General features: G+C 52.3%; 6 protein-coding genes across 6 annotated transcripts; 2 read left to right on the top strand and 4 right to left on the bottom strand.

Annotated features, from left to right (window-relative positions):
• Positions 1 to 42: 42 nt before the first annotated feature.
• On the bottom strand, positions 43 to 2,910 carry PV07_12492 (uncharacterized protein). Its single transcript, XM_016400021.1, has 3 exons — positions 2,540 to 2,910; positions 1,929 to 2,469; positions 43 to 1,883 (listed from the first exon to the last, which is right to left on the bottom strand). The coding sequence occupies exons 1-3, from the start codon at positions 2,595 to 2,597 to the stop codon at positions 512 to 514; spliced, it is 1,971 nt and encodes a 656-aa protein (XP_016242389.1). The 5' UTR covers positions 2,598 to 2,910; the 3' UTR covers positions 43 to 511.
• A 150-nt stretch (positions 2,911 to 3,060) lies between these two features.
• Positions 3,061 to 3,945, top strand: PV07_12491 (uncharacterized protein). Its single transcript, XM_016400020.1, has 2 exons — positions 3,061 to 3,288; positions 3,346 to 3,945. Exons 1-2 carry the CDS (start codon positions 3,248 to 3,250, stop codon positions 3,653 to 3,655), a joined length of 351 nt encoding a protein of 116 aa, XP_016242388.1. The 5' UTR covers positions 3,061 to 3,247; the 3' UTR covers positions 3,656 to 3,945.
• PV07_12490 (uncharacterized protein) lies at positions 3,890 to 5,926 on the bottom strand. Its single transcript, XM_016400019.1, has 2 exons — positions 5,528 to 5,926; positions 3,890 to 5,455 (listed from the first exon to the last, which is right to left on the bottom strand). The coding sequence occupies exons 1-2, from the start codon at positions 5,837 to 5,839 to the stop codon at positions 3,983 to 3,985; spliced, it is 1,785 nt and encodes a 594-aa protein (XP_016242387.1). The 5' UTR covers positions 5,840 to 5,926; the 3' UTR covers positions 3,890 to 3,982.
• Positions 5,927 to 6,211: 285 nt separating this feature from the next.
• PV07_12489 (uncharacterized protein) lies at positions 6,212 to 9,022 on the bottom strand. Its single transcript, XM_016400018.1, has one exon. The coding sequence runs from the start codon at positions 8,645 to 8,647 to the stop codon at positions 6,389 to 6,391; it is 2,259 nt and encodes a 752-aa protein (XP_016242386.1). The 5' UTR covers positions 8,648 to 9,022; the 3' UTR covers positions 6,212 to 6,388.
• Positions 9,023 to 11,093: 2,071 nt separating this feature from the next.
• Positions 11,094 to 13,033, top strand: PV07_12488 (uncharacterized protein). Its single transcript, XM_016400017.1, has one exon. The coding sequence runs from the start codon at positions 11,750 to 11,752 to the stop codon at positions 12,398 to 12,400; it is 651 nt and encodes a 216-aa protein (XP_016242385.1). The 5' UTR covers positions 11,094 to 11,749; the 3' UTR covers positions 12,401 to 13,033.
• Positions 13,034 to 13,081: 48 nt separating this feature from the next.
• Positions 13,082 to 15,088, bottom strand: PV07_12487 (uncharacterized protein). Its single transcript, XM_016400016.1, has 2 exons — positions 14,193 to 15,088; positions 13,082 to 14,129 (listed from the first exon to the last, which is right to left on the bottom strand). The coding sequence occupies exons 1-2, from the start codon at positions 14,287 to 14,289 to the stop codon at positions 13,588 to 13,590; spliced, it is 639 nt and encodes a 212-aa protein (XP_016242384.1). The 5' UTR covers positions 14,290 to 15,088; the 3' UTR covers positions 13,082 to 13,587.
• Between the last annotated feature and the right edge of the window lie 82 nt (positions 15,089 to 15,170).

Genomic DNA, 15,170 nt, shown 5'->3' with positions numbered 1-15,170 from the left:
ATTACGAGCGGCTTGTAACCCGAGTCTGAAGATCTTAGTACAGTGCACATACTCTCAATGTATTCGCTCTCTCTGACAATAGGAATATCATTTGCATAACGGTTTCAAGTTGAATCACGAAGTACAAGGCTCGACGGTCGCAGAGGACGCGCACACAATCACACAGTATCAACTGGCCAACCGTCCATTATCGTTGCTAGCCAGAAACCCCGTCTTTCACTCCTTGTTGCTCCTGTCTGCGCCATTGCCATTTCATGCTGAGTCCAATTCATGCGGTCAAGAGAATACACAATATTTTCATGCTCTGCCCGAGGTTGCACCATAACCACACCATTCGTAACACTCCAAATGTGAATGTACATGTCTCCTGTCGGAATGAGTGACTCCATAATTCGCCGATGCCTCTCTTTTGTGGCCGTTGTCGGTCTTCAGTAAGTACGTGACTATCCAGCACCATGTCGTTGCAGTTTGGTCATAACGAAATGCTCAGCTGGTCGTGAAATTCGCAACACTACCGCTTCACACCAACTGGTCCGTGACTGGCACTGCCAACACGTCCACTTGTCTTTCTGACCTTCATCTTATCCTCGACTCCATTGCGGCGTGGTGACTCCCTAAGCGACCGGGTCTTTGAAACACCCATGGCCCCCATTCCACTGGCAGACCGTGGAGTCTTTGGTCGAGCGGCTCCATTCTGGCCTTTCTCAGTCATGGTGCTGAGCTTGAGATTCTCTTGTTCCTGAGCGAGCTCGTCCCAAATGGCGTTCGTGTCCTCTATTTGGAAATTAATGTCGCCATCGTCCTCGTAGATGCCCATCGTATCGCCTACGTCGAAGGTCTTGGTCATGGTTGTCGTTGTGGTTGTGTACGAAACGCTGCGAGCTTTACCTTTACTGCCGGGGCTCTTGCTTTGACTTCGGCGCGATGCCGCTCGTTGTAAAATGAGCTCCTCTTCGCTTTCCGCGCCATTGGTACTGAGTCGATGTGTCTCGACAGTCGCAACTTCACTCTCAGACTTGTTGCCATTGACGCGCATGGCGCCAGAAGTCGAGCGAGCATAGGGGTGGCTTCGAGGATCCATTCGAGCATACTTTCGAGGTTGACCTGGCGTTGGGGCTGGCAGGTTTTCGTCCTGATAAGCTCCAGCATTCGAGACGTCATTGCCATCGATTTCACCTAGAGCAGTTCTTTGGGCGCTCGATCGTTCAGGAGTCGCAGCCTGTGCTCCGCTGGAAAGACGCATTGGTGTCTTCGCCGACATGATGCGAGGCGTCGAGGGTTTGTTCAGCTCCATCTTTGCCTTCCACTGATCCTCCAAATACCATTCTCGGAACTGTCCCTGATTGAGATGCAGCCAGTGTTGCTGTGGTCCAACCACCATTCCAGGACGCATGAATCGCATGAAAGAGATGACTTCGTTTGCGGTGAAGCCATGGCGATAGATCAAATAGGCTCCGATCAAGCACCCAGTTCTGCCGAGACCGGCCTTGCAGTGGACGGCGATGGCTTTGCTCTTTGCAATGCTGTCGTGGGCCAGCTTGATGAACTTTCGGACAATGGGAAGGGCGGGACAGGTCCCATCTTCAAAGATCATATCAATGTGTTGAATGCCGAGAGCAGTAAAATATGTTGGACAGTAGAGCTCCGAGTTGAGTCGCACAACCAAACCAACGTCACGTTGGACGAAATGGGCAAGGACGTTCTTGAAGGGTTGGGGTATTCTGGCACGTTGAATTTCTGGGATGCAAGATGGCAGTGTCGCATAGGCCGGAGATGAGATGGGGATTGGTACTGTTGGCTCAGATTGAGGAGATGCAAAGGCAACAAATTGTGGACAAATCCAGTTGAAATCTCCCTGATCAACTCGTTCGAATCGTTCGTACCTATCCATGTTAGCAATATCCCTCAGAAAGAGAGGACTCACATACTCTTCAAGATTGAACTCCTTGAGCTGACACAAATTTTCTTCCTTGGCCTTCCAGACGCCGTACACAACATCCTGGATGTTGAGAATGAAGTCTGCCTGACTGTACCCTGCGTCTCTGAAGGGCATGTATGGAGGATCAGCTTGGGCGATGGGCGCAAGCGCAAGATGAGGAGGCCACGCTTGGATCAGGACCATATAGCATGCGACAAGACACGCAGCATTTGCTCGGCTCCTCGCATCAGCTCTGCTCCAAAATACGACGGCTTTGTCGTTGTTCGCTGGGTCACCCAGGATTTCATGGAATTGGACGGCGAACCTATAGAGGTGGCCAATGTGCAAGGGACCGAAGTCGGCGTGGAAAGCATTGTACAGAAGAGTGTCGTCGATGGTGAAGTAGACTGGAGGTGGCCGTAGAACGGTAAGAGTGGGACCCGACTGCGCTTTGGAGGATTTCTTTTGCGGCGATTTCTTTGCCTGCGCGGGATACGGGAAAGGAGTATGCTCGTTGGGTGCTTGAGTGTAGGACGCGAGGTAGAGGCGATCTGTGGTGGAGAGAAATGTCAATGATGCGCATCGCAATGAGGGGCATTGTTTTGTTTCAGGTGTATTTACCTTGGATGTATTCGATGACCTGGCCGTAACTGGCAGGATGCACCAGCGAGGGCGCCATCACTGCTCACAGCTGAGAAGGGATCGCCGTCAACGGAATGATTGGATTTCGCACAGGTATTCAGTGTCGCAGATGGCAAGCGTAGACAAGCTTGGGCGCTCGATGCCCGAAAGAGGAGACGCTGTCAACAGTTCTGGGAAGATAGGAATGTCTCTAACTTTGCAGCATATCACGACGCAAAGGTCGTAGCAAAGATACAGCTAAGCAGCGTGAATGCGATGGGATGTAGACGAAGAGGGCGACAGAGGGTAAAGATGTGGTGCTTGGTAAGAGGAAGCAATGGCGATGTATTTGAGAGATGCGAAATCCGGGCACGTATGGGTAATGAATGAAACGGGGAAGGGGTCGCAGCCCCAAGGTTCCAAGGTCCCCGTCGTCATGTTTACTTTGCGCCCCTGCATCATGGTTTCCCAGCAACCGCTTATCGGGTTTCAAAAAGGATCTTCCTTCACCCACACATCACCGCAACTCGTACTTCGCCATAGCAGCAGCCATTCCTACCTTGGTATGTACCCGCACCCACACATCGATTCAATAACTCCCTGAGTGATGTCTGGCTGATCTTCAGCCTCGCTCAAACTGGCTGGACTGTCTCGGGCTGCTCAGCCTCGCCAGATGCATCGCAGGGCCCTTTTTCGATCTCAGTCGACATGGCTTTGGACACTTCGCAGTCCGACTTTCCATGCTCATTGTGCGTCGCGATGTCCCTTCCCGGTCCTTTTGTGCAAGCACTGACACTCCCTGGCAGAGTCATCCATATCCCTCTCCTAAACCATCGCCTCGCCTCCATCGCCATGCGCGCTCTACAAGTCGATGCTGAGTTGTCCCCGCTGGTTCGTCGAGAGTTCACTTTGGTCACCCCGGGGGCTGTCAATGGTCATATAGTATTGGGTGACGATGGATTACAAGACGCCCACAAAACGGTTCTTCGTACCCAGTATAACGCAATTACCAATCGCATGCTCCGAGTCGCTGTGAATGGCTTCATGGAGTCATTGGGCGTTGTTCTTCAGGTGATGGGAGAATTGGATGTGGATATTCCTCAGTCAAGGTCATAATCCTCACCAATAACACGCCCGGCATGTGTTTGGCCTCTGAACATGTGTTCAGTTTAAAACGATGGTCATATCCGTGGTTGACTCTGGGGCCGAAGTGGTGACGTGAGAACATCACATGGACGCTCGTGCTTTCAGCAATATAGATGCCAGCTAAGTAATGTCTCAGTACTCTCTTGCGTGGCGTCGAGACTCTGAGTCATTGCAAGCTAGCTTAATGACGCCCATTCCGGGGCCAAGTCAAGCTTTGATGACATAAATTGTCATGGTTGAGAACCCGACCGACATCTTCCCTTCTGCAGTTGAGTTCTCCTGTTCTGTCTCTCACATCTACTCTTTTTCTTTGGAACGGGGCTGTCGAACACTTCCCACGCCGCGAATGATGAAGCGAGCATTTGGCACATCACATCGCGTCCGCGAAATCGCTGATGGTTTCAGCCTGGTTGACATTGAGCCGTTGGTGCCGAGAGCAGCACCTCCGTAAGAGACCATGCCGAAGTAATCCGGTAAGAAGATCACTCCTGCGTTGGTGACATTTGGGCCCTCTAGCATGCCGTCCTGGGAATCGGGGTCCGTGGCAGTGCCTAGTACGACTGTCGTACCGTCTTCTGTGGGAAGGAAAGGCGCCGGCTTGGAAAGGGATGCCCTGGAGGTGTCCTTGCACGTAAGATCCGCGGAACAAACGAGGAACTCGACCGTACTGCCTGTCGGGACTATACCGCGCGAGCTCAGCTCATGCAAAACGTTTTGGTCGTTATCGAAATCGGGGAACGCCAAGGACGGTGCAACTTCAGTGGTCTCAAAACCCACGGCTGCTTCCAGTGATAGGAGGCCCTGTCTCTTTCCCCAACCTCCTCCGCCGCCCGACACTTTGAAGAGCTGTGCACCGTGCCATAGAGACTTCAGTGAACCCGATCCATGAATATCGTTGTTCCCGTCGGGACCCTCTTCAAACGATAATGTCCCCGGTGGACGGATCAGAGCAAAGACAAGTAGTGGGCTTCGAGCAGTGCTCGCAGGATTCGCCTTGATATATGCTGAAACGGCTTTCTCGAGCTCTTGTGAGGCGGGGACACCCTCCCCATCGACCTCAATTTGACGAAGCACATTTCCCATAGATCGTACTACCTTCCTCGGCTTCGTTAGTATGTGAAGGGGAGCAGATCCACCATTTACAAAACTATCTTCGGGGCACTGAAGGTTCAACTGGAATGATTTGAGATTCTTTCTGCCGAGATAGTTGATGGATGGCTCCTCGGAATCAGTGAGCCTGATCCTCCACAAATCCTGGAAAAGAGTAGCGCGCTGTCCATTGACAAAGATGGTGTTGGCAGCAGGTAATGTGACGTGCCGTACGGGGGGGCCCTGGTCTGATGCCAGAGCAGACGAGCTCACCTCAGGGGTGGAGCAAAATTTCAATGTTGCGGTGGGCTTGTTCTCTGCGTCGTCAAGCAGTTCCGACGGCGCATAAACAGATCGCGCGTCGAAACTCTCAGAGCTCATGAAGAGTGCAAGTCCATCGGAAATAGCGGCTCGTGCAGAATCTCCATCTGAATTGCTAGGAGTTTCTGGAGGAACAGGAAGCGCGTCAACAACAGCAGTGACGCATTTGATGGGTTTCTCTATGGGGTTTTCCCACACAAAACTTCGACGGCCAGCGTAGAGAGAAGTTAGGACATGCTGAAAGAAGGCGCCTGGGTCGATGAGCGAAGCCAGGGACGGTGTCACTAACAAGACCACGAGCTTCACCAGGGATTTATTATCACAATACCTAGGTAGCTCTAGGCGTAGTTTTTCAAGATCCTATTTCCGTCAGAAAGAATTCGGGAGGCTGGAGGAGGAAATCTCCAGTGCGCAGATCAGTTTCTTACTCACCACAAGCGCTGGATCTCTGGTCAACCAGGTTACGCTTGCTCGGACGGAGCTATTTGGATCGCTGGGCCGCCTCGGCTTGTTCAGTGAGGGATGTTGAGCAGAAGACTTGTTACCAGAGGCAGACGTCGCCGATCCATCAGATAATCTTGGTAGTCGGACTCTTCGAAACGCATAATTTCCCAAGTTTATTCTTCGCCATATAAAAGGTTGTGTCTTCCGTACACTCAGACACCGTTGAAAGTTGCGTAGATGGGCCGAACTGGCACGTATTAACACGCTTTGTCGAGATGGGTGAGGCAGTATGTTTAACATGGCTGGTCTGCGAGACCGGATGTCCTTTGGACTGTTGAAAAACACGCTCTAAATCACTGAAGGAAAGGAGGGACAATATCAAACGGGATGGTAGACAAGTATGTCCCAAATGGCAAAGGTCTCTGTGGTCACCATTGCTATGGTGGAGGCCGAGAGCTGCTTATTGGCTGTTTTCGGGATTCAATGCCGTGTCTGACAACCACCTACTCGTTCACGAGAAATGGAAGGTTTGGCTGAAACCTTTGTGTCAGACACGCACCAGTTTTCGCTGCTTGGGGCCAAGTGAGAAAAGCGGCAAGCGAGCGTAGCGGTTCACCAAAATACTGCATTTTTCAAATGGTGGATAAGATTTCCCAGCTGTAACTGAATGGTGAGACATGCTTTGAAGATTAAATGATGTTTCTGTTCTATCGGTCTTTTCTCATACCACTTGTGGCTTCTCATAATACATCAAGGACGTGCCAAGGACACGCATGAGCGTCCGGACAAGCGGACAACAATACCTATGATAATACAATTCCTGAATGACAAATCCTTATCGTTCAGTTCTCAAATCTCAACTGTCAGATATAAATCACCGCTGCTCGATTTACTTGGTGTCAATCGGGCCTTGGAGGATGGCGACCGTTGCGGAACCATGATGTTCACTGTTCTGGTACTAGCGCTCATCACTTCATTCAGAGACGGACTAAGGGCGGGCAGAGGAGGGCCCTTGTTACCGCTTGACGGATTGCTCCTGAGTTCGCCCAAGTTTTTTCTGTGAACCTTCGACACAGGAGGAATGGGAAACTCGATAATCTCATCGGACAGGTATCCATCGGAGGAGGTGGTATCTGTTTGCATAAAGCTGAGTTCGGCGCGGACAAGCTGATCCTTGGTCGGTCGAAGAGTTGAAGTTGATATTGGTACAAAAGCTGAGGTAGGGGACAGATTGAAACTTGATCGAAGTTGGGCAGGTCTGTCTGCCTGTCTGGATATGGCGGCCGAACGAGGAACCCGAGGATATCTCAAATCCTTGATGGGGCTTTCTTGGACAGGCGAGATGTCATGAATGTCGAGAGGTACGATCGAGGTTGTCGCAGGGTTCGTTTTTATTCCAAGTTGCTTGTTTGCTTCTTCGGGTGTTGTATCTTCCTCAATCTCCGTGTAAACGGAGCTCGCGGAACTTTGCCTATCCAAACTACGGCTGACAGCTATAGTTCGTCGGTTTACAGAAGGCGGCGGTGGTGCCAATTGTGGTGGCATCGGAGGATTCCGTGGTCGTATGAGAGGCTCCTCAAGCGGAGTGTTGATGACCCGAAGAGGGAGTCTTGCTGGAGGCTTCTTCCTCAGGACACTTCTGTTTGCGTACATTGACGACGCGGGCAGCTTGTGTTCCGCTACTGGAAGGGCTAGCTGTGAGGTGGTAGGTGATTGGGAGTTGGTTTGCGGTGAGGATAAATCAACATTGCCATTATCGTAAGTTGGAGTCAAGGGAATCCTTGCTGTCTGTCCTGCAGACTTGGCTGGGCTTTCTGGTAACGCCGGCAATCTCAGGTTTGGAGGCGGGCCCCTTGGCCGTTTTGACAGTGGAGGTTTCTCTAATATGAATGGTTGATTATCCACGAAAACTCGCTCAGGTTCTTGTGGTCTCGTTTCTGGCTCATCGTCAAACTCCGTGGCATCACTCACGGGCCGTTGCGTATATCTCCTTCGTTCCCTGGTAGCTTCGACGTCGAGTTGTGCAGGCCAAAGAACTCCAGGAGGTGCCTTAGGTAGCAGATGAGAGAAGCTTTGCTGAGAAGACGCGCTTACAGGAGAATGCTCGCCAGGCATCTTTGGTGAGACCGCTATCCCGATTTCTTCGGGTCTGATGCTCTTCCGCCAGAAGCTTCTTCTCTTTTCTTCCGTCGGCTGTTGCGGAGCATAGAAGCGACCCTGAGTACTGGGCACTGTAAGTGTACTTCCAGCATTTCCGAAGTTTGGCGGAGTCTTTTTCTCGAAGCTTTGAGGGTTCACCGGAGGTGATGATTCAACCAGGCGTGAGCGTCTTTGGCTACGCCGGCGCTCTCGGCGTCGCTTCCGTATCCAGATCTGCAGAAGGATCAATCCAACAACGATAACAACGGTGGCAGCACCGCCAACGGTAATTCCTGCAATTTGAGGTGTAGTAAGACCCGATCGAGGGGTGACCTGTTCTGGCACAGCAACAGCTCCTGATGTTCCGTCGGACCCAGCAGACCCACTGGTAGTCTGGCCCATCATAGTATTTGTCGGTGTATCCGTTACCGAAGATAAACCTCCAGATGTGGGGGAGGCTGCTGATGTTGCTATCATCCGCGTTGGTGTATCCGTAGCCATCACAATGGTGCTAACCTCCTCGGTCGAGGTTGGATTCCCTATCGTGGCGGGCAGGTTCTCCATAGTGCTAGATGTGGTGGTGGAAGACCCAATGATTGTAGCTGTGATGGTGCGAGCCGTCCTCGGTTGAGCATCTGGTATAGAGTTGCAGACGCCGTACACATCCAGGTCCTCCTGATCCTGCCCCGTACAAGCTGAGACCACGCACTGTACGGAACCCTCGCCGATAGTAAGTCCTGAAATGTTAGATTGTGTGCAGAGGTATTCAATGTCTGAGGTATTTGCGCATGTGGCTCCTGGGTAATTGTGGCTCGCAAATTGTTGAACGCAGTCGACTGCGCAGGCGGGAATAACAGAGAGAAGGGACGGAGGGAGGCAGGTGTCTGTCGACGCCTGTCGGGTATGGAGCTGGTCGCCATCGTGAGGGTTCGCCAACGCACTGGGGGCAATCCGTATATGGTCACCCATGTCGATGGACTTGCCTTTGTCATCGTTGAGGCATCATGCCTACCGAAGTGGCTGTTTGCGGAAATATTTCTGTGAACGGTAGCTACACAACACGCAAGCAGGTAAGTAGCAGCCAGCTCAGAAGGGGAGCAATATTTGACGACAATGGACAACTCGTAGCCCTGGTAGCAGACACCCGGCGCGAAAGAGAAACTGGGCTTCTTTTAACGTCGAGTTTGTCCCTTGGTCTTACCTCACCCCTCGAACAGGGCGGATGTAGAATTTTTGTCCCTGGAAAAGGACAATCCGACTGAGGCATGACGATGGCGGCTGGGATATTGATTTGCGATAGGCTGTGTAGCCTGAAACCCGCAGAGCATCAAGGTGGACTTGGTCGAATGTGAAGCATTGGATGAAGCATAGTCGCTGAGCCAGCGGTTAGGGATACTTCTAGCCGGCGAGGGGACCCATCACGTGATTCAAGATTCCCCTGGCCAACCCGGATGGGGAAATGGCTGTAGGGTTCGGATATGAGCGGCGGCTACAGGGCGCTTCCACGCAGTTGGGGGATGATTGGCATAATAATACTCGATCCTTTGGGGGTATATCACTCTCGCAGTGTCCTTTGGCTTGCAGCGCATCCCTTTTGTCCGACGTGGACTCTCCCTCCCTATTCTCTGGGTTCGGAGCCAGCGCTCTCTATCGGCAAGTCCCCATCGCATCATTGCTGTTTGCGCTAGCACCACAGTTCTCCGCAACTGGACTTTTGTCATCCTGCTACAGGACAACAAGGGTATTTCCTGGTACTGTAGGAGTTAAGATTGTCAGTCACTTAATACAGCCCTAGATGACGCACATCAACCGTTGGAAATGGGGCTAAGACTGGGTCGCCAGGTTTCCACAATCTCCAGACTGGCATCTAGGAGGCTCGGACATGGCAGTTCCGAAGTTTGCCCTCAGTCTCACCATCTCCCGGAAAGTTGCTAGACTAGTGGAAGCGAGCACATTCATTGATGGCCAGGGAGTAAACATTAGAAATCGGTAAATGAACAGGATGTAAAATGTGTCTCATTATGCTGAATTAAGACCTCTGCGTCCAAACCACGTGCAGCAAAATCGACCTCTGCGCCGAAAGTTGGACGGAAAAGTGCCCATCCGTCCAGCAAACAAGTCGGTTCAATGGTCCAGGTCACACCACCCTATCCAGTTTCGATGCCCGGTTCATGCCGGCTGAATCTTTGTGCTTTCCCTGGGGGTTCGATCTCGTGTCGAAATGAGATTGTGGGCATAATGGGGAATGTCTTTTGTATCATGCTCTGAGAATCAAAAGCAGGTGGGGGATATCAAGATACGGCGAGGTGGTGTCGGGCCTCGACAGACGTGGAAGTGTTTCGACGGGGGATGATAGGACATTAGGTTGGGTTTTCATCGCTCAGTACTTCAGGATAATGTAACTGTTGCAATAGTATTAGCTTCGGCTCTGGATGGGATTGATCTGGCGCGCGTTTTCAACGTACAGAGCATGGATGATACCCGGGATATAACCCAGGATCGTCAACAGGATGTTGATGAAAAAGTCGGCATTACAACCTCGTTCAAGGAAGACACCAAGGGGAGGGAGGATGATGGCAAGAATGATCTTGCAAATATCGCTAGAAGCAGCTGGTCAGCTCTGCGGGCGCACTGCGCGGAAGGGGACGGAAGTTGGAAGAGACTTACGATGCTGTGAAAGGCATGTTGACTCAATTAGAGCGGTCTGCAGAAGACGTGTTTTGAGTTGATTAACGGGCGTAAAATGCGATGCTTGCGAGCAAAAAGCGACAGTTTGAGAGACACGGGGGGTGGTAAGAAAGGAAGATTGCGCGATGGAGGGAGATACAAGTCACTTTTAGCTGAGTCCTGCGGATGGCTGGGGAGGCGGAGGCAGACACTTGACTGGGCACCTGGCACAGAGACTCGGATTACGAACAGGGCACGCCTGGCGTCGGGAGAGACCATTGGCATCAGCCTGCCTGCCATTTCGGCAGACGCCAGCCTCCTAACCTTGTTTAACCTGGGGGTCCCTTCTAGGCACTATCCAGGGCATTTCACGTCCTTGATTGCATCCACCCATGACGTCTGAGTTGACGCCTATCCTCCCTAGACGAGCCTTTTTCTCTCCTGCTCTCTCCACTCGTGACCCCTGCCAACCAATCAACACTCAAAGGATGGAGATTGCCTGCTCGTAGGTACCCCGGCATCGTGGGCGCCACCTCAGCACCGCCACAAACTGTGGCTTGACTTCCCGCGATCGCCGTCGTCGCCCTGCCACTCCTTTCCCCCTTCTCTTCCGCCACTCCGTCATGTTGCAGTCACTTTGACGTGGAATGTTGTGGCTCATGCATATGGAGTGAAAATGCAGATCTCAGAAAACCTCACGAGACCCATTTCAACGTGGGAAGGCCAATCTCCCAGCACAGGACATCAGCAGACACCGAAGCTGATCATTCGCCCAGACTTACTCAGATCTGTTCCCGCTGACCCCATGCCGAAGATGGGCGAAGGGCCAGGAGAGTATTGAGGGACATCAACGAACAGAAATCTTGGGGACCTGACACATTTCGTCATCATGGAAGAGGTGGGCGTGATAGCTGTTCTATATCGAGTAACAGAACCCCACCGAATACATGTCAGGCCTTCACGTGAACCATCTGTCTGATTTCATCACCTGTCCGGGCCCGACGGGTCGCTAATGAGGTTTTCTGGAGTGTCTTTGAGGTATTCTCGCAGTTGGGACGATGCCAAAGGCAGAGATTACTGACTATTGAAAACGCTCACCAATCTGCATTATGAACCATCACCCACTGCCTCAAGTGTCTTCTCGGAGGGCTTGGGCCGGACTAACAATGGCTTAGCCGAGGGGCACGAGCGAGCCAACTGTCTTCCTCACTTCTTCGGTCCTTCTCCCGGTGCCATCCCACCAAAAAGAATGCCTCGTGCCTAAGGTGCCAACAGTACAATTCCCCCCCAAGAGCCCGTTGCTAGGGCAGACTGCGGGCTTGTTATGTTTTCCATCTCGGATGTGCCCCTCTTCTCCCTTGACTGAGGATCATTGACTTTGACCGAGTGTGAGTTGCTGGAGCAATGAGTCCAAGCTCGACGAAGCCTCAGTTCCTTCGATCTCTCCCGTCCACCTCGTCACTCAAGCCGGCCAAAGACAAGCCTCGACTCTACATCGTCCTCTATCCGCGGAGTGCCTCGTCCACGAATTCTTCCTTTCGCAACGCCCTCAGCTGCGACTCTTATCACTGGTCTATCGTTGTCGGTCCTCAGACTGCTCGGCGGACGGACCAGGGGATCCGCTATCATGTAGCTCACCTCGACCACAACACGCACAGGCACTTCTACGAGGAACAAGACATCCCTTCAAACCCCATCGCCCAGAGCGGTCTGGTGCGTGTCGCCGTGTGCAAGGTCACGGACGAAGAGCGCCTTCATTCCATCCTGCGAGACCTGCCGATCCCAGCGGACGACTCGGCGTTCAATTGTCTCACCTGGGTCCGCGAAGCGTTCTGCAAACTCCATGAAGACGGCAAATCCGTGAAGAGTTACCTCAACGCAGACGACTGGCAGGGCGTGGAGACGTGCGCCCGGAAGTACTGCAAGCGGAAGAGAGACGCGGGCAGGTTCCAAGAAGGAAACGCGGTTCTCAACAACAATGGCGGGGAGGCCGCGTGGAGTGTGGACAAGATCAGCACCTTCAACTTTTGGGAAAATCGTGAGACCACGGCCTAGGCGCAGGCAGAGAGATTCAGACCAGGTCGCAGTCAGTTGTGCAAGCCAGGTGAAATTCCGGGAGAAAGGAGATGTCGAGCGAATACGGACTTGTGCTGCTACTAGAGGGAGACTGCTTCTATAATGTGACTTGAGCCTCTCGAGACACAGAATATACAGCTGCCTACGAATTCACATGGACCAACTACGGGTATCTTAGGATTTTGTGAAACGACCGGAGTTGTCGCGTCATTTCTTCCAACAGATCGAGATCGTCGCAGCACAACTGGTGTCGACAGATTTCAGAAGCATCCGCGAAACTCACCGCGGCTAATGTAGATGGGAGGCAACGAGTTTGGAATCTTGGAAAAGAGGTGAGCTCAAGGGAGGAGATACAGGGCGATCGAACGACGTAGATGTTTTTGAGCCACCGCACTACTTGTGTTTTATCCTTGCCTTTCGACCTTTGTCCCAAGTTTGCGCGTCCTCTAGATATCTTGGTACATGGTGCTATATGTGTTGGGGTGTGGATTCTCGAGTATCGTACTTGTTTCATGGATAAGTGACCAGTCGATCGAGTTCTCAGATTCGCATCAAAGTAGCCATCCCAGCTGTCTGGGCGGCAGTAAGTCACCAAGACAAATCTACTCCGTGCTCGAGCATAGAATCCAATACCTTTCCTGTATGCTATGCGAGTGAACGTTCTTTTCGTGTTGAATTCTCTTGATTGTGATTCTGATGGCGACTATTGATCTACTTCTGTATATGTAGATGTCCCACGAGTGTTGATGCCCCGTGTGATTTGTGCAGAAAAGATCCACAACAGAAAGCCCAGCATGAGCGGGACAAACGGATGCAGCACGAGTCCGAGAATTTCAGGACGGAAATATCCCCATTCAAAACACATTGTCTGTTTCCATGTTCATGGCCCATGGCGAGATTCCCAGTTCCAGATCCCATGAGCCCAAGCCCTAGCCCAGACACAGACCTAGCCCCAACCCCGAGACGGGTGGTGAATTCCCTCCCCTTTCCCTTCCCACGAAAAAGTCCAGTATACCGCCGTGCAGGCCGTGAAAAACGCCACGTAACAACGCTACTGCCGAGTCGCAGAGAAACAAAATTAAAAGATGTTGCATTCCCGTCACGCATGTCAGCTTCCTTGAAGTGTTGGATGCCGCTCCAAATCATTCGGAGTCATGATTCCTTCTCTAGAGGCCGCGAAGCATGACGGTCCGTTCTCCCTCCAACTTGGCTGCATTACGATCCTTGTCTGCCTTTCTGGCATCCTCAAGTCCTTCACAGTTATGGGACTCTAACATACGGTGCTTTCCACAGAAACGCTTCTGGCAAAAACCGCAGTCTCCCACAATAGGTTGAGCCGGCGCTTTGCAGCCGTCTTTGGAACACCGGGGTTTGTTCGACTTCCTTTTTGTGGGCGTAGCCGCCCCAGACGGTATGGGTGTTGACGATGTTGACGTTGATGTAGAGGGTGGTGGTTGGGCGATGTTCACGTCTGTTGGCAGCGGCTGCGGCTGAGGTTGTGATGCATCTGTGGGCGTGGTACTTCGTGACGGCGAAGAAAGCTTGAGGGTTGATGATTCTTGGAGCTTGAGCTCTCCCACCGTGGTCGACGGGTCTAGGGACTTTCCGTCAAGCATGAGCTGAACATCGGCGGGTAGGTTCGTGGAGGCAGAGAGGAATTCTAGTACGTTGGAGACAGTGTGAACAGGCCGGACGTTCAATTTGATTGCTGCCAGACGCTTGTTAGTTTCCATCATCAAACAAGTCAAATGGTCAACGAGAGCATGCTCACTCTTTTCGCCGCTGATTTGCACCTGAATTGCCATGTTATCAGCCGGGAGCTCCTTGCCGGTGTTGGAGGTTGCAGAGCCAGATCGTGAGCGATTCATGTTGAATATGGGACTCGGTGTCTAGGAGGGTGTGCGTTGAGAAACAGAGGAGCTTTATCTGAGGGTGATTTGGAGGTTGCGGGTGAGGAGGATTCGGCGCAGGTAACCAGGCTCGTGACCGATGACGAATGGCGGATGGGCTAGTATGGAGAGTGATACTAGTATAAGAGATAGCGTGATAATGGTTAGAGGTGGGAGGATAGAGGACAGATGACGGGCTTGCTATGTGTGTGTTTGCGGTTACAGCGACGGATGAAGTGAGGTTGGTGGTAGTGAAGATAGAAAGAAGGGCAAGATAGGTAGTGAGTTTGGTGCAGATGAGTCGTGTAATGTACTGCCTGGGTAGTAGCGAGTTTGCTAGTCAGATGGACAATCAAGCCAGGGGACAAGGCCACAAGATGAGGCAAGCAGGTGGCTACTCGTAGTTAGTCGTATGTTGAACTAGTGACAAAGGTGGCTGCTTGGGATTTGAGGCGATGGCCCACGGAGGTGTGGGCGTGGGCGTGGACGTGGAAGTGGATGACGGGCTCCAGTGGCTCGGAGTTTGACAACGAGCGGATGGCGGATGGGATGTACGGAGACAGGGACCTCAGTGACCCAAGTTTGAGCCACCCGACACCCAGCAACCTAGCAGCGCAAGGGAGGACCGACTGGGGGACCCAAGTGGTTCCGTTACCACTGGTTCCAACAGACCAAATGAAGGCCAAATAAGTGGGACCCGTAGAAGACGGTCGCAGCTCCAAGAAACAAGAAGCCGAAGAAGAGCGAGATAAATCCAAGCTGCGAGCGATGGAACGATGGGAGACTGCGCACAGCGCCGGAAGGGGCGAGAGGCAAAAGAGCACCGCGGGAAAGGCGCAACCGAAAGACAGGGAGATGGA

This window comes from Cladophialophora immunda, assembly GCF_000835495.1.
Source record: "Cladophialophora immunda strain CBS 83496 unplaced genomic scaffold supercont1.9, whole genome shotgun sequence".
In the NCBI taxonomy this organism is placed as follows: Eukaryota; Fungi; Ascomycota; class Eurotiomycetes; order Chaetothyriales; family Herpotrichiellaceae; genus Cladophialophora; species Cladophialophora immunda.
The sequence above is the reverse complement of the archived record's forward strand: the minus strand, read 5'-3'. Positions and strand labels throughout refer to the sequence as shown.